The 23,448-nt window shown below is 39.8% G+C and overlaps 1 protein-coding gene across 3 annotated transcripts; it reads right to left on the bottom strand.

Moving 5' to 3' along the window:
* Positions 1-527: 527 nt before the first annotated feature.
* On the bottom strand, positions 528-22,393 carry KMT5B (lysine methyltransferase 5B). 3 transcript variants are annotated; one of them, XM_075188610.1, is made up of 11 exons: positions 22,270-22,393; positions 21,837-21,903; positions 18,225-18,460; positions 17,515-17,668; positions 10,124-10,289; positions 9,222-9,331; positions 5,551-5,717; positions 4,910-4,929; positions 4,670-4,806; positions 3,769-3,959; positions 528-2,768 (listed from the first exon to the last, which is right to left on the bottom strand). In XM_075188610.1, exons 3-11 carry the CDS (start codon positions 18,382-18,384, stop codon positions 1,297-1,299), a joined length of 2,577 nt encoding a protein of 858 aa, XP_075044711.1. In that variant the 5' UTR covers positions 18,385-18,460; positions 21,837-21,903; positions 22,270-22,393; the 3' UTR covers positions 528-1,296. The 3 variants fall into 3 exon arrangements, with proteins under 3 accessions (XP_075044711.1, XP_075044710.1, XP_075044712.1); XM_075188609.1 differs by lacking the exon at positions 22,270-22,393 and having other exon boundaries at positions 21,837-22,133; XM_075188611.1 differs by lacking the exons at positions 528-2,768; positions 22,270-22,393 and adding an exon at positions 2,775-2,941 and having other exon boundaries at positions 21,837-22,136.
* Positions 22,394-23,448: the final 1,055 nt, after the last annotated feature.

Genomic DNA, 23,448 nt, shown 5'->3' with positions numbered 1-23,448 from the left:
GAGATATCAATCTGAAAGCAAAATCATTCATTAAAATAAAGTCAAATCATTAATTAAATTTAGGTTTACAATTTCCTATTTTATTGACATGAGTACTTAACTTAGAAACCTTAATCCGTTATAGTAAATCAACTGTTATGGCAGAAATAAAAATCCTCACAACACACATATTTACAATATTATATATACAGCTTATGCTTATACAAGAGAAAATAAACATACCTTTAGCTCACTAACTGCCAGACGAGAGTTTTAAATGTTCAGTCCATTCTAGCTTTGCCAAAGTGCAACAGAAGACAAGAATAATAAAATTATATATATATATATATATATATATATATATATATATATATATATATATATATATATATATATATATATATAAAAAATCAAAAAATGACAGCTGCATTTACATGGTTACATTTCTTCCTGGTCACATTTTTATTTCACAGCATTTTTTTCCATGAAAAAATAAGCACCAATTATTCTTGCAAAGAACAATTTTATCTAAAAACTGTTGAAAAGTGTTAAATACAAGTGTTGTTTTTTTTATTTATATAACAAGCAATAAATACACCATATCCAAACTTTTATTCTGCATACGGCTAGCCCCTGTACATAAAATGTGCTAAAAAGGATAAGCAAACACCATTTTTAATTTCTCAAATGTTTCATTTTTAAGAAATCAATTTGACTTCTAATGAAGAGTTTGCTACGAACAAAGGCCACAGACAGTACTTTTAGGATAGCATTACAGTACAAAATAGACTTCTTGACAGGAGAACTTATGAAGGACAAGACATCGAGCAAATAAATTTGTAAGCTGTAAATACATTGCTGGTGATAATAAACATACTAAAAAATTGCAATGTCACTACTGTGATTTGTTAAAATATTTATGATACTGTAGAGTTCCTATGAGCTGAAACAAGTACAATTGGGTAGCCACAATATTAGACTTTATTGTCCCGTGTGGAAAGTTTATTCTCTATACACATTTTCCTCCCGTAATATACAACAGGACACATTTTTTCTTTTTTTTCTTTTTAACTCAAAATTGCACATAAGAAGACTTAAAAAGTACAGTAAAAATCAAAACTTAAGTCAGCTGTACACTTTCTACAATTTCAAATCAGAGTGGAGTAACAATAGAGAAGTGCGGTCTGTAAAATGTACAGTTTTTCAGTTCAGGAATAATTCAGTGGAATAAGTTTTTCATAAGGAACGAATAAAAATTACTGTTCTGGTCAATCTAAATAAAAAAAACAAAACAAAGAATTTTATAAAATAGATGTTTCACGCATTGAGCCTCAAAGACTGATCTTCTCTTCTCCTTGAAGATATATCAATGTCAATCGAGTCCTTCCCTACAATAAGCCTTAGACGTTTTGCTGGTGGGAGAGGAATAAAGTCATCTTCAAATTCATCATCATATTCATCATCATCATCATCATCTTCTCCTTCTTCTTCACTTGAAGATTCCTCCACACTCTCCTCCTCGTAATGATCATAGTCATCAACTTCCATTCTTGTACCCAATAGGGACAAGGTGTCACTACAGTACACTCCATTTTCATGAAGTTCCTCTGGAAAAGACATTCGGCTTTCCTCTTCTCTCTTTAACTGGATCTTTAATTTTGTAGAACTGCTCCCTGATCCTGAGTGAAAACCATTGTTTAGTTTTGCTACATATAAATTGTTGTCCTTTTCATGATCTTTACTTAATTTAATGCTAATTTTGGATGAATTCATTCCTTCATTCTCCTTTTCCGTTTTGCTGCTGTTACTGTCATGACGTCTACGAAGTGTTAGTTTTGGAATTCCAGTGCTATTTTCAAGAATTAATTGTGCGTCATATCTTGTAATGCGTCTGCTTTTTTTACTTTTGACAGTTCTAATGGTTTCCTTTGTCCTTATTTCTGATGTGACCACAGGGCAATCTGAGGATTTTCTCAAATCATTATAATCAACGGGACCATCAGAAACAGCATCTCCTACACCCGAGTCGCAATGTGAGTTTACTAAATTAGACAAAGTATTAGTTTCGTCAGAAGATTCAAAGACAGAATGTGACGCTTCTGTGCAAGTAGCTTGTTTCAAATGTCTGCTCCATCTAGACTTTCTTCTAGAGAAACACAACCCATTTCGCTGATATCTACTGTCCTGTCTTTTTGAGGTTTCTGGAGCAAGTTCATTTTTATGAACAAACTGACCTTGAGGATCAGTTCTGTGCAACTGTGTAACACTCCCAGTGCTGCTTCTATAACTATCCAAAGTATTTGGTGGATGCTTGGCATCGGTAGTTTCCATGGAGGTCCTTGTTCTCATAGCACTCCGTGTTATATATGTGCACGAAGATGATTCGCTATGAGTGCCTTTCAAAGAATTCAATTTATATTCTCTTGCTGCATGTCTTGTTAAACAACCAGTAGATTCTTTTAACTTTGCTGGTGCCTCACTCTCTTTATCCCTTTTAATGGCCATGTTTTTATACAACACTACTTTAGGTTCTTTAAGTACTAGGTTTCCTACTTCAAGCTTTTTTGAAGCATTTCTCTGCTCGGATCGTTTGCAGTGACTTCTTATTTTGATTTTAGAATGTAAAGGCTTTATAGGCTTTCTCAGTCTCTTTGGTACCCTGGAATTATTTATACGAGTGAGTTTGGATGAGGTAGAAGAGGATGAAACTGAAATTCGTGACATAGACTGTCTTGTCAATGATCTACTTTTCCCATTCTTCTTCACAACTGAAGATTTTCTGTTTCTTGCTACAAGACACATACAAAAAAAAAAAGCTTACTGAAAATACCCAACATGAGATTTAAACAAAATGACTTGTGTTACATTAGTCACACATTACCAAGAGATATCCAAGAGCTCTTTCCATTTATGACAATTGTTCTCAGCTGCTCCAACAGACTGACATGTCATGTCTATCCTGCTGCCAGAGCAAATTGAGCAATTAGTCCATGTTTGGCCATTCCATTTATTAACTTCACCCTAATTTTCCACATTCAACAATGGATAAATCCTTATGTTTAGAGTCATAAATTATTACAGACAACATTGACAACATGGAAGAATGGTTAATATGATTCTCTCTCCACAATGCTCTTGGTGTTGGAATAATTTAGGACTCTGCCATCACTGCTATTCATAAAGTGGCTTAGATGATTTAAAAACATCAACAAACATTAAACTGGCTCCTATAGTTTTGAAGGGGGAAAAAAAAAGTATCATTAATCTACTGTAAGCTATAAACCTGGTGCCTTCTTTACCACATGATGAGCTACAATCCAAAAATCTGGTATATAGCTTATTCCAAAATCAAAACCAGAAGATGCAGAAGGCTTCATCTGAGTTTTATACAAAATGACCCACACTAAATTGTTTCTACTTAAGCCACCGATATATACACAATATGGGGCATTTTCAATTAAATTTCTGGTCCGCGGTAATGGATGCTGCGCAGTATTAACGGTAATACGGTACCGCAATAACGTGGATATTCCTATACAAACCTATGGGGTGCGCATGAAAATGCACATTATTGTGGTACTGTGGATTGACTTCGAGGCCCGTTCCGGCGCGTTACCGCAGACCGGAAACCTAATTGAATATGCCCCTATGAATGTACAGTACTGAGGTCAGAGTAAATATGTATTTATGTTATATACTAAATTTTATTTGATCCTACCCACAAACTACAGTGTATTTTAAACAACTGGGATACTTAACAAAAACGGGGTTATGTTTAGTAATTCTTACATGATTTTTCCTGAGATGTGTCAGCATCCGTGTTGGAACTGACCGACTGGTCGTCTGAGTTTTTGCTGCCGTCACCAAGCTTTTTAAGTCTGTTTAATCGTTTATCCGTTTCCCTCAGTCCATATTTGCTGTTGATCACAGGAGCCGGCTCATTAATTCCAACTCGTGATTTAAAAGCACCAGTCGCCCGCCTGATAAGATAAATTATTTATGTTAAAGACATTATTTAAAGTCTACTGTTTACTTCCATCACTGCAAAGCATTCAAAATAAACCTACATAATAAAAGATCCCACATGATTAAAGCGTTAGCAACAGAATATAAACAAACGTCTACATATACTGTAAGAGTGCCCTTCTAGTCCCTACAAAAATACAAACTTCAAGTTAGAACATAAAAAGTGGCAACTTCAAATAGTTTATGCATTCACAACAATGTGCCAGGGCATATTGAAGCACATTATATCTAAGTTTACATGTGTGTTCTACCCAGAGTAATACAAGCGGCATATTGCAAATAATTAGAATTTCTCATGGCAAGATTAAAATCCCAGCAAATATAAATGAGATAACATTGGTGACAAGTAACTGAGCTATGAGTACAGGGTTTGTCAAAAGGTGGCATTAATGTATTGTTCTGTAGACACCTGTGTTCCTGAGAAACTCCAAAAGCTATGCTGCCCTACCAGTGACCAATATGAATTCACAGCTTTACCAAAGGTGTCCGTGTAAAATATTGCAAGGAAACCTTATGTCACTTGCAAGCTTTTTCCCTTGGGTACCGACCCAATAATTTGCTGAACATGTTTTTCAAGACAACCATTTTACTGTATAAAAACAAACAAATAATAAAATAACACATTAATTAGCATACTGGAACAAAATAAACAAAAAAAATGCACCTTTCACATGTGTAACATTCGCAGAACTCATTGTTTTCTCCAAAAAAGCCATCGCCATAGTAACAAGAAATTTCTTCCCCAGGCTCAATATCTCGCAGAGCTTTTACACATGCAGTGTCACGGCCAGTTGATACAAACTGCAACAGTAAAGTCAATATTTGGTTAGCCTTCCTAACACTTAACTAACAATGTTAAAAAAAACAACACATGAAAACATACACATTAATATATATCCCTTACCTTGCAATTAGGTCTGCAATCTAGACGTTATAAGGGAAAAAGATAAAAAAAAAAAGTCAGTCTTTTAACCACTATGCCAGTTTTTTGCTCTTTTTGCACATTTAATGCATTCCGCTAAGCCCCAACCAAGTCATTATACTCTAGGGCTTTATCTATACAGCACTGTAGAAGAGCACACGATAACTGGTCATGGACTTCACTGAACTCTCCGGACACCCATTGCACTTGCTTACAGATAACATGTTTCCAGCATTCTTTAAACTGCATGCAGCAACAAATGTCAACACCATCTCTAGTTCAGTCTTCAAACCCAAGAACCCTTTCCCACTTAAAAACAATACAGGTGTTTATGCATTTGTGTAAAAGCTTCAAGTTAAAGTAGAAATGTGGTGATCAACTAAATACAGATATTTTTTCGTTCCAAGGTGCAGCCCTGGAGTCGGTGCCATTTTGGCCCTACAGGTTTATGTGAATAACAATTTGATGGACACACAGCAGTCTTGCTGTACATTCAAAGTTCCAAAATTCCATCTAGTCAAATTCAATGGTAAACTATTTAAATACACATTAGTTTTTAAACTTTATTTAAAGTGGTCAATATTCCAGCACAAGTGTCACACATACAGAATATCCATACATACCATGGTTGATGAATGCAGCTGGCCCAAGCCACAGCTGAGCACAGTTTTTCCTTGTTGAGTACATGACACTAAAGTCATTTTCTCCATGACGTAATAGCATATTCTCTTCTGCCTCAGAAAGCTCAGCAATACAACCCACAAGAAGCTCTATTTTGTCATTACGCTTCCTGTTGAAAAAATAAATCCAAATCTTTAATATCCAAAATATAGAATACTTTTCAAATTATTATTTTTTTTTATTTGCTGTTAAATACTTTTTCTGAGGTTGTAGGATACAGATTGTGTCTTGTTTTTTTCCCTAGGAAACAGGTCACTGTAAAACAAAAATTCCTCCACTGTGGGAGAGGGCAGAAGAGGAATTCCCTCAGGGTGCGGAAAGCTGCCTAAATAACTAAGTGACTCCATCCTGCAGAAAGAATTTGTTGAGGGTGTTTAGATCCAACAAAGGGTGGAAGGAACCATCTTGCTTAAACATAAAGAGATTGGAGTACAAACCCAGACCTCTCTAGTAAGCAAAGATTCGGCAGCCTATGAATGGTAAAGTCAAATGCATTTTTTGTGCTCTGACTCTTCGGTAAAAAGAAAAAAAGATGATTCAGAGTGGAACTCCCAACACTCATTGAGGATATCAAATATTCCCAAATCCTAGCAGGGGGGGGGGGAGCAGAATTTGCTGAAAAGAGGAGACAGGTCCCAACCACTTCCACATTATTGGATCCTAGCCACAGGTCAGGATGACTTACCTCTGTCACCAGCTTTGGAGTTTATCCATTCCAATGCCCAGAAAGGCTTCTTTTTAGACACTTCTATCAAAAATTTACTTCTTTGGGTATATACTGAGATTTCAAAACTCTTCCCACCCATAGTGTCTTTAATTACCTTCTGCATTTCAAGCCCAAAGAGGACCTTCCCTCAAAAAAGTCAGTATACAATGACATTTTGGAAGTAATGTTTGCAGACCGGCATTTGAGCCGGAGGATACTTGCATAACTGAACAATTAGCTAGCCAAAAATCCAATTCCAGAAGTATATTCATGGTCCCCTTTAAATAGTTATGAAACCAGAGAATCCACAGTTCGAGATTTAACCCAGAAAGGTCCCAGCCAGAGGGACCTGCATTACCAGGGTAAGGCAGGAGGAAGACGCGTTCCAAAGACTGCTAATGACTGGATCCAATCTGGCTCATGCATTGCCTGGAGGCCTTTAGAATGCTGCCTGAGACTGCAGGTGGATGGTAGTGCAAATGGGGCCCAATTGCCCTGCAAGTAATTTATTGTACTATTTGGTATAGGCATAACTAGACCACAAATTTGTGAGCCTCGTGTCCATGTTATTAAATATGGATTAATGGGAATTCAAAATGGGCAAATCGCATATAAAAAAAAAGGCTGCCTCAGGACTAACCTGCCACCCTCTAAAGTGGGTAAAAAAAAACCAAAAAAAAAAAACAACTTATCACCCTCTAGGCCAGTGGTCAGGGAACAGGGGTAAAGAGAAATTACTGGGGTAATGCTGCCGATTCACATGCTGTCAGTTGGAATGTAGACCCTTTTAAATGTGAAATTGCTGTTGTACCAGAAGAGCCTCAAGGGTTGGCAGAGGCACTTCTTAAGCTTCGATGCAATAATGAAGCACGTATTGCATTTGAAAACAAAGCAGATCGGTCATATTTTTGAATGTCAACAGCTGCAAAGGCATTCAAAATTGCACATGAGCAGGCAGTCAAAATGTTGCTGCCTTTTGCAACAACTTACCTTTGCGAACAAGGATTTTCCACTCTAACGAACATAAAAACAAAGCAGAGAAATTGATTGGACGCTAAAGACTGTATCCAAATTGCTCTGACATCAAAATGCCCCAATATTGATGCTCTCGTATCAAAAATGAAGCAACATCATTTCTCCAAAAATTGAAGTTTTGAAGTTGAAGCTTTCAAAGAAATTTTGAATAAATTCAATAATTAATAATACATGATTTCCTTCCTTTCAAATCAAGGGGGCAACGTCAGCGTATCTAAATATATTTTGGGGTAAAAGGTAAAAAAAAAAGTTTTCTGACCCCTGCTCTAGGCTAATTAGAGAGCAAATTAGAGAATAAAAAAATAAAAATACACAGCGAGAAGGCGGCAGTCCTCATTGACGTGGTACTACTGGAAAGACTAAATCAATGAATAATGAATATGCAGGCTGCTGTGACAAGCTAAAAAGTAGATCTGTAGGCTGGGAGCACCAAAAGACAAGACGTAGCAGGCACAGGATCCTGAATACTGAAGCCACACGACCAGGTCTGAGCTGTGGGTATTTCATCACTACTAATATTGACTGGCTGTGTTATATGTGCAGAACTGAATTTTTCCTGCACCTTCAAGTGGGAGTCTCCCGGACACCCCCTGAAACTCTTGCTTCTGAAGACTCTGCCTACACATTGTAGATGCTTTCCTTGTAGTCATCATATTGGAAAAACATGCAGAAGCCTTTAGTTGGTCCCAATTTGCAACCAAAATCAGCCATCACTACCTGGAATACTGTGGTGATTGGGACAGAAGTAATTGTGATGCTATATAGGTGCACAGCAACGCCTCTTTACCTAGACCATCTAGTGACCACTTTACCCAACGCTAATCCTATGGAAAGAACCAGGACGTGAACAACACCCTTGCAACAACTTCCCAGGGGACAGCTGAGTCTCTCTCTCAAAAGTTTTAAATAAACAAAAACATAATTAAGAGCATGAGAACAGGAGGGGGGGGGGGGGGGGGGAGAGGTAGGGGTCACACCGTCAGTGTCTCCCTACTGCAGAAGGGCAAATCACATATTCGTCATCATAATCTGTGTTTATTAATGAGGTGCCACAGGTTCCGCAGCTACATACAGACAGCAATACAGAGAGCAGAGGCATACCATAACATCGAGGAGTGATGGAACAAACAATTGAATGAGAAAAAAATAGCAATTATAACAAAAGAAAGAGCAGAATTTAAAGAAACCTTTCTATGAGTAAGAGTTGAGGGGAGGAAGTGAGGGCTCTGCTCGTTAGCGCTAACATGCTAGAGGGCAGGAAACAAATAAAAGACAATAAAGGAGCGGGGGTGTGGATTGGGCAGGCAAAGAACAGGGGCATTTTAAAAGCATTGGAATTTGTGGAATAGCCTAGTCAGGTGAGATTGGGAGCTCCAAAGGTGTAGGGAAGTCTTGTAGTTGGGAGTGTGAGGTGGCAATACCAGGGGAAGAGAGACGAAGGTCGTCAGCAGAACGGAGTGGATGAGTAGGGGAGTATTTCTTAACAAGGTCTGTGATATAGGTAAGGGAGGCGTTGTAGAGGGCTTTATAGGTTAGGGTAAGCAGTTGGAGTTTTGTTCTGGAAGGATTGGGGTGCCAGGGGAGGACTTTGCAGAGAATCACAGCAAAAAAGAAATGGCAGGAGAGGAAGATTAGTTGCGACACTGCATTCTGGACACACTGCTGGGGGGACAGATGGGTGACAGGCAGGCCAAAAAGGAAGGGATTGCAGTAATCAAGATGGGAGATAAAAGCATGAGTGAGTTTCTTGGCGACATGAAGTGAGAGGAAATGGTGAGTCTTGGCAATGTATAACATATATTAAAGATCATAATGACTATATGCAGCTAATTAAATTAGTAAATGACAAAAAAAAAAAAAAAAGCTATATACCATTCTTTCGTGGCAACTATTTTGGCTCCATTTTGTTCAGATGAATATCGGCTGCAAGGCAATATTTCAAACCCGCTGCTAGTTGCAAACATTCGCAAGTAAATAAAAACCTATGGGAAAAAAAAAAACACAAGAAAGGAAAATAATTTTTCCTGCCGATTCACGTCAATATAGTCCATAAATCTAATATCTGAAGTATGTATACACTTTGCTTTTGAACAGATGTAATAAATCAGAAAGTTTTAGGGCTTTCCTTACTTGGATGCACAAAAGGCGATGGAATGAAAGCTTTTAAATAAGGACCACTTAACATAAAACTGAGATTCAGATAAGAGCCATGAAGGTGAAAACACATTGTTCAGCGTAACTAACATTCGTCTGCAGCTCTGTTAAAATGTATAGTAGTACCCCCTTAAACCATTACAGACAGATGAAGTTTCTCACACATTTTTAGGACAGTGTCCTAAGGGATCCTGAAAAATATTATGCAGGCACAGAGTTGCTTGATATTACTACCCCAATGTATAAATTTCGCAAATTCACGAAGGTTATTTATGTAAAGCAAGTCTGTGTAGCTGCCAGACCAAGGTTGCCTGTTTTAGTTCGAGAAGCACCTTGCTCCAAACACACACACACACACACACACATATACATACATACATACATATATATATATATATATATATATATATATATATATATATATATATATATATATATATATATATATATATATATTACATATACATACACACACACACACTTTACTTGGTCTTTCATAAAATACAAATGGCGGTCAATATAGTCCCAAAGTTATCAGTTAAATACAATAAAAACAAACTAAAATTACATAGGCACAGGCAAAAATGCCATTTTCTTACAGTGACAGAAAGAGAACCTACATGTTCCTTGAAAAGTTTCTCCTGCATTTTATTCTTGTTAAGAAAATAATGTCGTGCCCAGTCTCCAGATGTCAGACTTTTGAAGGTTTTCTCCAAGTGTTCAGTTTTTTTGAAATTCTCAATCACTTCTTTCAGCTCCTCCTGCCTCCCTTTTATTGGGCGAAACCTAAGGAATTGAATTAAAGCATTACTCTTTCTGGCAAAGTGCACATAATATTGTAGTTTATCACTGTTCTGAAAAAACAATTATACAAGTGTGTCTTGGTTGCTTTCAGCCCACTGAGAGTATGAAGTTACAGTAGGCAAGTAATAAAAAAACAAATTCTAATAAGGTTTTCCACTTAGGAAAAGCAGACAGTGAGATTAACATTCTCCTCATAAAAACAACAGCTACTAGGTCCCATGTCATGTTCAGTTTACCAGTAGCAAATCCAGTATCTGTATCTGATCTCAAACAATGATAGGGAGCAAGAACACTGGTGTCCCTGAAGATGCCTCCGAAAAATTGGATTTTTATACTTACGTTAAATCCATTTCTCTTAATTCATTAGTGGACTCTGGTGTAGCAGCTCATTCTGGAGTTTGTGCACATTGTGTTAGAATTTAAAGTCTGAACTCCTTTCCCTCTATATCCCCATTACCTGCTGGAAAGTTAGCTATATTTCTAACCAAGACTCAAAAGGACAGAATAAAGTGGAACCAAACAAGAGAACCAAAACATGCGTCTTCAACAGCCAATTTTAAACTAAGCCTAGTGCCCACCAATTAATTCAGAGAAAAGGATGCAACTGAAGTGTAAAAATTTAATTCATGCTCTCGAGGGGGGTGGTGGGGGATTGGGGGTGGTACCAAGGGACGTCCCAAAACTGGGATTTCTTTCTTTGTGAGAAGGAGCGCTCCACCTTGTGATTCAACAGAGATGCCATCATGACGACATCTGGCTGACCTTATTTCCAAGTTGTGGGGCAGATTACTAGCAGGGAAGGAGCTCTGGACACACAGCTCCTACTAGTTTTTCTGCGACTGATACAGGTGCCATTTTGTGAATGGGAGGAGGTGCTTCTAGTGGGAGGAGACACTCCTTCCTGGGCTTCTCTCATAGCAGCAGCCATTTCACACTGCTCTGAGCCTCTGTGGTGCCTGTCAGTTTTCTTGAGGGAAAAACTTTTCAATTCTCTGGCTGAGTGAATTTCTATCTCTTACTTTATGCCTGTGATTGATTGTATGTTATATTTTCCTATATAGGTATAGTTCCTCCTTTCTTTATATAGCGTGTCTTGTATTTGTCTCTTTTCTGCGGTGTCATCATGTCAGAAAGAGGGACTAGTTCCAAGTTCAAGGCTGCCGGTACCAGTTTGGAATCATATTTTTCTTGTTCAAAGTGCCAAAAAACATTACCTTGTGGATGGTCAGACCCGGATGCCCTATGCGCGACTTGCGAGGAGGAGGACCTGGGCCAATGCTCTACTGGGGAGGCCTCTGGCACGGAGCCAGCCTGTGCCAGAGAACTGGCAATCTAATATTGCAGAGATAAAGAGAGACACCATATGGTCTGGGACGGTAGGTGTTGACAATTCTAACTCTTGTCCTAGGGACTCAAGTCTGCGGAGACACTTCCCTCGGGACAGGCGTCTCAGCAACTCCAGGAGATGTCAGCGGTGGTCATTGCATCTTCCTGGATGCAAAACCTGGAAAGATCTGTACAAGGTTTGATAAGTTTCTTCATCTCTGGAAAGAATATTAGAGTCTTCTTCCTCAGATAGGCAGCACAAATGCCAGGTTCAATTCCAGGCCCAAGAGCTGCCAGAGTCGTCAGACACTGACCCCTCTCTTATGGAGGATGGTGAACTTGTTGAAGCCTCAGACATTGAGGAGTTATTTGCCTGGGAGGATGATTCCCCCAAAGACAAGGAGTGGAGGACCTCATTCTAGCAGTAAGACAGGTGCTAGACATTTCTCAGGAAAAACAGGTGACCTCAGGTATCCATGTTTAAACGGAAAAAATAAAAAAAAATCTTTTCCATCCTCCCCACAATTGTCAGAGATTTGGCAAAAGACCAGAATGAAATCTTATAATAGATATCGGATTCCCAGAAAGTTTCACCTCAATTATCCATTTCCAGACACTGAAGTGGTGTCATGGGAAAAATCACCCCAGCGTGGATGCTCCTATTGCGCATTTAGCAAAATCCACCATTACTCCACTACCCAGTGCTGCTAACTTAAAAGATGTCACTGATAAAAAATGTGAGGGCATCCTGAAATCCATATATTTGGCTTCAGAGGCTTCCCTCCGTCCCGTGACGACGGCAGCATCGGTGATTAGAGGGGTGGAAAAAGTGTGCCTCTTCCCTCAGTGCTGGCCTTTAGTCAGGTGTTCCTAGAGCTGAACTGTTATCCTTGGCCAACTACATTAGGGAGGCGGCCGAATATTTGGGAGATGCAGTACTTATCTTGGAACTTCTCCCTGGCAGTGGCGGCTAGACGCACACTGTGGTTGATATCATGGGAGGCAGATGCCGAATCCAAAAAGGCTTTGGAGCCATTACCATATAAGTGCTCTGCATTATTCGGTCCACCCTTACAAAAATTCATCTCTCAGGCCACTGAAAGGCGAAGTGCGTTTCTGCCAGTGGCTGCTCCCAAAACAAAAAGTAGGCATTTTCGCTCCTTTCGTTTTACAGGCAGATCCAGAGGCACCCCCACCAGACGTCATTCCTCAGTAACTCGGGGAGGGGCACAGTGCGGTAGGCAGGCCTGGACAGGGCGGCGCCCAAAGCCAACAGACAAGCAACCTGCATAACTCCTCCCCCCCCTTCCGGAAGTAGGGTCCCGTCTCCTGATGTTCCGGACCAATGGTATAGTTCTACCACAGACGCCTGGGTAAAAGGAATAGTTTGCAGGGGATATATCAGACCTATTGGGATCGCCCCAGCGGCGTTTCATGGTTACTCCCCCCTCCGCGAGAAGGATACAGGAAGGTGGCCCTTCAAAAAGCTATTCTCTCCCTGTTGGGTCGGGGTGATTGTACCAGTCCCAAAAGAACAGGGGTTGGGGTTTTACTCACATCTCCTCCTGGTACAAAAACCATCCCATTCATACTGTCGCATTCTAAACTTAAAGTTCCTTAATGCTCACTTGAGGGTTCCCAGTTCTACATGCAATCGATCTGTTCGGTAATAAATTTAATGGAATCGAATGAGTTTTTAGCATCCTTGGACATCAAGGATGCTTACCTCCATATAATAATAAGGCAGGGACATCACAACCTCCTCTGGTTTGCAGTGGCCCAACCTCGCTTTCAATTCCAGACTCTGCCCTTTGGTCTGGCAACAGCGCCAAGGGTATTTAGAAAAGTCATGGCAGTGATGGCTGCAGACTTACATCAGCAAGAAGTAATGGTCTTTCCATACTTGTATGATCTCCTGATCAAGGCAAATTCGATGTCTGAGCTGAGGTCCCATCTGCATCTGACTCCACAGACGTTGCAGTCTCGTGGCTGGATTATAAACTTAAAAAAATACAGACTAGAGCCTACTCAACACATGATTTTCTTGGGCTTTGTTCGACACCAGTTGCCAAAGAGTCTTTTTTACCCCAGAAAAAATATGGACCATGCAACAACAGCTAAAAGCACGGTTATCCCTGAAGTGTGTATCCATCCTTCAGTGCATTAAGATGACTGGACGCATGGTGTCGTGGTGCAATTTGCGAAATTCCATTCCAGTCTTTTTCAGAAAGAGCTCCTTTCCAAGTGGAACAGGTTGAATCCCCATTTAGAAGCCCAGTTCCTTTACCTGTCAACGAGAACCCGTCTGTCCTTGTTGTGGTGGACACGAGCAGGGAATCTTAAATCAGGGAAGAGTTTTCAGTATGAGATTGGACCATTGTAATAACGGATGCCAGCATGTCATACTAGGGGGCGGTGACTTTGAATCTCCGACTGCAGGGCATCTGGTCCACCGAGAAGTTGCCCATCAACGTACTAGAGTTAAGGGTGGTCTTCAAGGCGTTAGTCCAAGCACAATCCCGATTGAAAAACAGATCCATTTGGATTCAATCGGACAATGCCACGATGGTGGTAATCAGTTTAACAGTGCTGTAAACACCGACAGTGTTTACAGCGACCAAAGAATCTGAAACATAACTCATTGACCTGTCAACAACACAGACTTAAGTATACACAGACACGCAAGAGTTCCAATCTGAGGAGAGGCCGACTCTTGAAAACTACGTCACTTGTAAGCGTGACTTTCATATTTAAACCGGCAATGCAACGGATCCAGCGTAGGATCATGTAATGCAAGTATGAGGGTAATTATAATGGTACTTTACCGAACCATAAGGGTTAGGTTAATATAAAGATTCAAGTTCATACTTACATTACATGATACAACGCCGGGTCCGTTACATTGCTGCTTTAAATATGAACGTCACGCTTACAAGTGATGTAATATTCAAGAGTCGGCCTCTCCTCAGCCTGAAACTCTTGCGTTTCTTTTTATACTTAAGTCTGTGTTGTTGACAGGTCAGCGAGTAATGTTTTGGATTCTTTTGGGTTGCTGTAACCGTCAAGACGTACTACACCAGGTGGTGGCATATATCAACCACCAAGGGGAAACCAGAAGTCTTCTGGCCATGAAGGAGGTGACCAAGATCATGGTGTGGGCGGAACAGTGGGTTCCTGCCATCTCAGCGGTATTCATACTAGGAGTGGACAACTGGGAAGCAGATTATTTGAGTCGCCATGCCATTCACTCGGGAGAGTGGTCCCTCCACCTAGAGATTTTCTCACTGATTGTGCAAAGGTGGGGTCAACCGGAGGTGGACATGATGGCCTCTTGGTTGAATTGCAAGGTCACCAAATATTGTGCCAAGTCACGGGATTCCCAAGCGTACCTTGCGGATGCCACGACAGTTCCTTGGAGGTTGGGGTTGGTTTACATTTCTCCCCCCTAATACCGATGTTACCCAAGGTATTAAAGAAGATCAGACACAAAGGGATCGAGGTCATTCTTCTGGGACCCGATTGGCCAAGAAGACCGTGGTACGTGGTTATTCTAGCCATGAAAAAGGACGCACCGTGGCAATTTCCTCTCAGGAAAGATCTGCTCAGCCAGGATCCGTTTTTGCATCAGGACCTAGCACGGTTGGCTTTGACAGCCTGGAGGTTGAAACCGTAATCCTCCGACGTAAAAGTCTTTCAGATAGGGTCATTCAAACAATAATAAAGGCTAGAAAATTTCCACAAATTACCATTGTATCTGGAAGACATACAAGTCAGTGTGAGCAGAAAAGTGTGTCAAACTCTTCCTTCGTTTTGCCACAGTATTCACATTCCTTCAGGACCGTCTGGATAAGGGCTTGCGGCTGGCATCCCTTAAGGTACAGGTGTCGGTCAGGTAAATTTATTTTCACAGGCGTCTGGCTCTGCTACCAGAGGTACAGACTTTTCTCCAGGGGGTATTACATGTTCAGTCACGTTTTGCTCCTCGGGTGGCTACTTGGGACCTAAACTTGGTTCTAACTGCATTACAGAAACCGCCGTTTGAACTGCTGGAATCTATTTCCTTCAAGCTTCTCAATTGGAAAGTTGCTTTTTTGTTGCCAATTTCTTCAGCAAGACGTGTTTCAAGAGTTGGCAGCACTCTCCTTCTTGGTTTTTTATGACAACAGGACTCTCTTGAGGCCTTCTTTTGAACCAAAAGTTGTATCCAAATTTCATATAAACCAAGATATAGTTATCCCGACGTTGTCTAGAGATCCTTTATCCAACAGTCAGTGCTCTCTGACGGAATTGTATGTGGTCAGAGACTTACAGATCTATGTGAATCGCTCATCTTCAGTTCGCAAGACAGTCTCTTGATTCTGTATGATGCTCGAAAATGTGTGACGCAAACTATAGCCTGTAAGGCTACTATTAGGCAGGCCTATGTTTCTCAGGGGTTTCCGGTTCCGAGGGCCTCACTCCACTAGGTCGATTGGTACGTCCTGGGCGGTGGGGCACGTGGAATCAGTCAAGAAGTTGTGTCGTGCAGCCACATGGTCGTCTGTCCACATATTCACTAAATTTTATCGTTTTCATGTCTTTGTCTCCAAAGTCACTAGTTTTGGATGAAAAAAACTTTTGCACGCAGCTCAGGCTGCCAGGGAACAATTGCCACCCTTGGCCCTAGGCCTCAGAAAAGCAGCCATAACTGCCCCATGATCTTTCACAAAAGGTAGAGCACAAAACTGAAAAAGATTGGTCTGAATGGAAAATCTGGGAAGCCACTGGCTTGATCGGAACCCGTATTTGCACATCCTTGCAAAGTCTTCAGGTACAAAATGTGCCGGTAGTGAATAAACGTTTGGGTGGGAACTTTAAATGATTCATGATATATCCCTGATCTAAGATCCTCTTACCCAGGTGTCTGAGGTGGAACTGAACCACCCGTCTCGAAAAAGAACCAGATAGGCTCCTACTACTGGAGTACAGACTTGCCCGCAGTTTGTCTAAAGGTTTAGAAACTGGTCGCCAAGCTGGTCAAGCCCGGTTCCCTCTCTGCGGATCTCAACAAGGTGCAGAAGATTGTCCTCTAAAATAATGACTTCTGGCTTTCACTGCAAAAAGAAAGGAGCAAACCTTTGGACCCTGAAATCTGTGAGCATTAATGGGTAGAAAAATAACTTGGTAAGGTTAACAATTCCAACCTATATTTCCACTGATATGGAAGATGCCAAGGACAGGCAAAGTTAAGAGAAAAATCACCGTGGAGTGGCAGGTGGCTTTAACATAGATTTGCGAATGTGTGCAACTAAGACTTTTGCATTTTTTATCTACAGTAGAAATGACAGGTCTTTTGCTGGCTATAGCAGTGTTCTGGGAAAATTATTTGTGTTTGTTCCTTTTAGGATAACCCCACCCTTTCAAGCACCTGCTATGAGCCTATAAATTGATTGAGCAGCTTCCAGTTCTGTATAAAGTGAAGAGATTGCTCAGGTCGTTATACAAGCCAAAAATGGCTAGTAAGGAACAGATTCCAGTTCCTAAGTATTCACATAAGGTAGGGTGTAGGTGAAGACAGGTAGAAGATTTGAGACTACTGAAGAGTTTCTAACAAGCGCTTGTGGATCTTGAAACCTGGCGCAGTATATCTCCAGTTGATCATTCTTGCACTGCATGGAAGATGTCCGTGACATTTCATAAAGGCTTTTTGTGGCTGTAATATAAACACTCAGCTACAACTTTTGAAGACAACAAGCTTGTAAATTATGGCAAAATCTGTGAACAAACCTACCCCCCCTTTCAAGAAGATGGGAATAAATAACTTACCACATAAATTCTATTATGCCTATTATCAGAACAGCACATCTTGTGTATATTATTGTAAATGCAATAAGTGTAGTACCTGGTATTCATTTTGTGTGTCTGAAACCCCAAATAGGGATCCAACACTAGACTTGTTGCAAGGTCATCATTTTCACATAGCTCTTTTGCAGACATTCCTGATGAAGGTACATAGCGACTCTGAGTTTCAAAGGCATGTGTAGAGACACTGCTACCTATAAGTACAAAGAGAAAATCATTTTACATAAATAAACAATATGTTTATCATATCTAACCATGTTACAATTAATGATCTAGGCTTATAAATATATGTTCTGAAAGATGAAGTCTTTCCCTCTTCTGATAAATTAGGGAATCCCCCACAGCATAACCTGCCTTGGGACGACTTGTTTTGCTGCGATGGTCCTCAATCTCACGATCTGGAGGAACACAAATCAAAAGTCCACAAAACACAAGCAAAGACATCTTACTTCTTAAAATACCATAGAATATTAAGTATATTATGGGCTTTCATGACTTCCTTTATGCATTATCCTACGCACCATGACTATATATAATTGCTTTGATTTTGCCACATTACATTGTGAGCTGGAATAATACCACCAGCATTCCTGTTCTGTCAAAATAACATTGTATACGAAAATTTACAGGAGAAAATATTAAATATGTATTCAGCAAATATATGAACACATACATAAAATGGTTATGGACTCCCCTGTAGACATGTATTGCTGGTAGCAAAGCCAAAGGTATACAAAGATAAGTACTTACACCTGCTTGATCTTTGATCGGAAACATTTTTGCTGGCTCTCAAGTTTTCTCTCCCTAAACTCTGCGGCTTAGTCTGACTCAGATAGTGCTCACTGGACAGCCTGCTGCCATGTCTCCTGCCATTCACTACCATGTTCTTGGATTCGCCCAACCACTTCATGCCAACAGTCAGCCTGGCCTAGTTGCATTTAGTCACTCTCTGAATAGGCCCTGACAAAAAGGTCAAATGGGTGTGCCTGCAGACAATAAAATATACAGTGTTAGAGGCAAACTATATTGTTAGAACATAAAAATTCTACTTGCTATAATTCAACGACATGATAAAAGGTAACAAATGCTGAGTGTTCAACTGGATCAGTTTCCTTAGAAAATACAATCTGGCTTCACCCTTGATTATGGGCACTTTTGGAAGTAGACTCTAAGGGGGGAATTCAATTGGCCGCGTTACGGTTAAAAGTAACGCGGCCTGCGCATTATTACCGTTATTGCGGTAATAACGCGCTTTATGACCGTTAGTGCAGTAATAACGCGCTTTATTACCGTTAGTGCAGTAATAATGCGCTTTATTACGGTAGTTTCAACACCGGCTTTTTGCTCGCAGCTCTGCGAGCAGCAAGCCGGGTCAAGACTACTGTAATAACGGTAATAATTTTAATGCTGCGGAAATACAGGAGGAATTGAATTCCCCCCTAAGGCTCAATTTCATTCACATGGGATCTCCCAATTTTATTATACCAACAGCAGGTAGCACATTTCAGGGTTATATGCTGTTGGTATGAATACAAAAAAATAGTTTGAGCATTGGAACCTTTTCATGTTGGCAGTATTCAGACCTCTCCAACAGGCTCCTTTTCTACGACTCAACAATGGAATATCCAATGGCACATTGGTATGCCACATAAAACAAACATGCTCAGAAACTTACAGTGTATATATTATTCCTTCTATTTACTAAACCAGTGCCATAATTATCTAAGTTGGATGCCCCTCTTTGAATTAAAACAGCCAAGTAAAATTCACTAAGCTTCGCTAAACTCTGAAGTACTGTATTGACTGCTCTGGCTGATTACAAACGGAGCGAGAAGTGAAGCAGTTGGGAATAGACTGGAGGGTATTCTGGAATTGACTAATTATAGCAAAGGGACAGGTATGAAAGTTACATGGAGTTCTGCAACATATACTGGTAACCAAAATGAATAGTGTTGCAGTAAAGAAAGAGCATTTCTGTTTCAACTAAGTGCTTGTGGAGTAAAATCTGTTAAAAAAAATAAATGATAAAAATCTAATCTACTGTCTATGGAGAATATGTCTATGGACATGAGCTCTGCTACAAGGAAAGGGCATCCTTGAAGTATGGAGCTGAGGATATGAAAATGCAAATTAAAACTGCCAAAAAACAACATAATCAAATGCATTTAATATGAATTTGCATGCTCAAATACCATACTATTTCTGATGATGGCTTACAATGAAATTGGAGTCATTTTACTTGTGTGTTTTTACTTAAAGCTAAAATGTTTTACTTGTAATAAATAATACAACCAAATTGTGAATGACCTGCTTGTTTCTACTGCCATCTTGTGGCTTTCTTGGAATAGCATGCATATCACTATTATACAGTAACCCCTTTGTTTACAAAATAAATAAATACTGACCAATACCTCTCTAAATAAGCAACAAATATAATGACCAGACCAATTTGTGGTAGTTTAATGGTCATATAAAGTAAAAGTTGAAAAATCCTTTAAAAAAAAAAAAAAAACAACCCACAAAAGTAGTAACAAGTTACTTTTTGATAGCCCATTTGTAAATGATGCAAGTAATAATATTTCACATTAAATGTGTGTTTGATATTAATTAAAACCTAAAAAACATCCCTGAAAACATCTCTGCAGTATACACACAAAGTAATTCTGTGGTCTGCTTATTTAAAGCTCTTGCAAACGTTACAACTAGGAAGCTAAATACACATCATATCCGGAATGTGGTGTATGCAAGAGACAATAAAAAAAAAAATCCACCTCACTGATTCAGCAGCCAATGAAATACAACCTTACAAAAGTTGATTTAAATGTCCTGAAACCACACACCCAGAAGTTCAGGCCTGCATCAATCACAATGCTGGATAATGACAGATTGCTATTTTTCACACCAGTGTTTTTAAAGTTAAACATTTTGTTACATAAATAGGAGGAGGCCACAGATGGGGGGAGTGATTAACTGTTTACGGTCATTCAATGCCAGCTTTGTTTAAAGTTAAGCAGAGATAATACTGCTTGATCAGTGACTGAAGCAATAAGGAGATGAAAACTCCTCCTATGCCCTAGTTAAACCGGTTTACAAAAGGAGCTAAAGTTAATAGAGGTGATGTAAGAAATATTACCTATAATGCAAAATGTTAATTGTATTGTTCTAGTACATGGTTTTAGAAATGATCTGATGACTTTAAGATATAGGGATGAAGTCTGAAGTACATAGTGAAAATAAAACATTATGCTAATAGGCTTGTCTAAAGATACCACACCAATATGTGTTTTTCCAACTCTAACATTACTCAATTAACTGTTGAATCATAAATTCGTATTCCAGCAAAACACTTTTATAATGTGCAGGCATTTCCTATACTATTCTTGTGAGGTACAAATGCAATTTGTAAATACACTAATTAGAGGGGAAAAATAATAATCCCAAGTGTATAGGCATCAGACAAGATAAAGGTGGGTTACATAAAATACACATCTCAAACAGGGTGTCGGAATTTAACGCATTGAAATTACTGTATTTACAGCAAATATAAAGACTAGTTCTAGAGGTCTTTGTGCAAATGAAATGGAGCAATTCAAATACACAAATTCCTGTACTGCTCTATGCAGAAACTGTAAAAACTTACATAGGTGACCCATTAGCGTAAACAGCTCCTTGAAATATGCATACATACACTATGAAGTGAGAAATCTGAATTACTACCTCAACCCAAGCTGTGTTTCATGAGCAATGTAACAGGGGAATTAATAGCTCACTGTATGACTAGTAGATGATTGAAGGAGTGTCATTCCACACCATAACATAGATTGGAATCCAAGCTACATAGATGCCCAAAGGGACTACAAAAAGACACACACACACAAAAAAAATAAAAAACATTTGTGACAAACAGGACATTTAAATCACAAATAGTAACATGACAGCTGGGTTATGAAATTTGCACTGTATATTAAAAATTGGGACAGCAACCTAAATTGAATAAAGTGTATGGAAGAAAGGTACATTTAAAGCTTGGCTTGCATGTCACACATGTACACACAAGGTCTGTTTACAAACAGATCGGGTATCAGGGGTACCCACCACCATTAGCCACCTATGATAGAGCATCAGGCCTTGATCTTTTGATTGAGCAGGATAAATAGTAAATAAGGCCTATATAGGGTTCACATAACATAAATAAATATTAATAATAGGACATAAATGCTAATTATTCAGACAATCATACAGCACCACGCCTCTACCTCCGTTTTGTTTTACTGTACTGTAGAAAAAAAAACAACTTAAAAGTAAACAAAGAAACAGAGATATATCATTAAAGGAAACAAACATATACAAGTTAAATGGTACCTGCACTTGAGGCTATATGATGAGCCACCGTCTGCCTCCAGATCGATCCAGCAAGCGTTAAAACGCCCTAAAATAACAGGAAAATTTATTTTTTATTAAAAATGGTGCTGTTTTGTTGTCGACATGAAAACACGTGTGAGAAGGAATTTCCGTTTTTGTAAATACGATGGCACAAATCAACTAAGGCGGAAGGGGTTAATGTCACGAGTGATGAACCGGGAGTGTGGGGGATATATTTATATATATATATATAATCGTAAAGAAACATTAACATTCAAGATGGCGGCGGGGCCGAGGCCGCAGCACTGCTACCATAAGAAATAGTCCCTCACACTTGGTGTCCTTCCGCCGTTCATGTACGATCGTGACGAAAATTAAAAAGTTCAGATCAGAACATGGGGAGTCTGGTAATAAAGTATTTCGCAGGTATTACCTTTAGTACTATTGAGTCCCCACGGTCTATATCGCGTCTCGCTGCCCGACGCTAGTTACTTCCGCCTGGTTAGGAGTGCGGTGGTTTCGCCGTGTCTGAAGTGTAGAGGGCGGATGGATATATCATTTAGTACCGGCCGGTAAAGAACGGAGGCTCCCACCCACAGTGATAGGCAACTAAACATTACACAATACAATAGTGAAACACATCTAAACAGTACATAGTACAATAGTGCTTCACGACCCATTATGACATATTACAGCAATGGTTTTCCAAACCGTCACTAATGTCATTTATCCTGTTTCGACTCTGTCCTCTAAGGAATCCTGGAGTCCTGCAGTTCAGAGTTGAGAACTGAACAGTTAAATCAATCTGATTTGTTTTGATTGTCATGTCCTGCTGAGCAGGTGTATGTCTTTTGCTATGTCTGCATAAACCTGTCAGAGCTGTTACTCTAGTAGTCATGACCAATGGTCAGGTAGTGTTGTGTATATGTAGAGGGGAAATTCAATTGGCCGCATTACTTTAAAAAGCTCGCTGAACAGCGAGCAGAAAGCCGGGATAAATTTGCCGTAATAACGGTAGGTTCAGCGCGGCGATACTCTGGGGGGAATTGAAATCCGCTCCCCGTAGTGTCCTGTGTCTGTGTAGAGTATTATTATTAATGTTTCCTATATGAAGCCACATGCAATCTGCAGTGCCTTACAGAGGGCAAACAACAAGAAAGTGCATGATCTAATACATACTTGCCAACTCTCCCGGAGTGTCCAGGAGACTCCTGAAATTTTTGTCGGCCTCACAGACTCCCGGGAGAGCTGGCAAATCTCCCGCAATTGCGGGGCTAAAATGACACGATTCACAGTGAATTCTATCATTTTGGCCCTGCCCCCGTGACAAAACGGCATATTTGATGCGGGGCGGAAATGACACAATTATCAGTGCCCCACCCCCTCCCGCGTTCTAGACATGCCCCTCTCCCAGATACAACTTGTTAAAGGTAGGCAAGTATGATCTAATATGTGGATACAATGTCTGTGTATATATCATACCTCCCAACATTTTAGTTCCAAAAGAGGGACAACTAAGCCAACTCCCCCCCCCACCCCCCTCTGTCGAGCCCAATCACATGCGCAGTAGCACTTTTTGGACAGACGTCCTGCCCCACTTCCTCTTAGACCA

This window comes from Mixophyes fleayi, chromosome 10 (genome assembly GCF_038048845.1).
Source record: "Mixophyes fleayi isolate aMixFle1 chromosome 10, aMixFle1.hap1, whole genome shotgun sequence".
Lineage (NCBI taxonomy): Eukaryota > Metazoa > Chordata > Amphibia > Anura > Limnodynastidae > Mixophyes > Mixophyes fleayi.
This window is presented reverse-complemented; position numbering and strand designations above follow the sequence as displayed.

Coding starts and splice junctions, on each gene's coding strand:
- KMT5B (XM_075188610.1), bottom strand. CDS start 18,384: ATGAAGTGGTTGGGCGAATCCAAGAACATGGTAGTGAATGGCAGGAGA. Junction 4,930..5,550: donor AGCTGCATTCATCAACCATG/GTATGTATGGAT, acceptor TATAACGTCTAG/ATTGCAGACCTAATTGCAAG. Junction 3,960..4,669: donor GAATGTTACACATGTGAAAG/GTGCATTTTTTT, acceptor TTATCTTATCAG/GCGGGCGACTGGTGCTTTTA.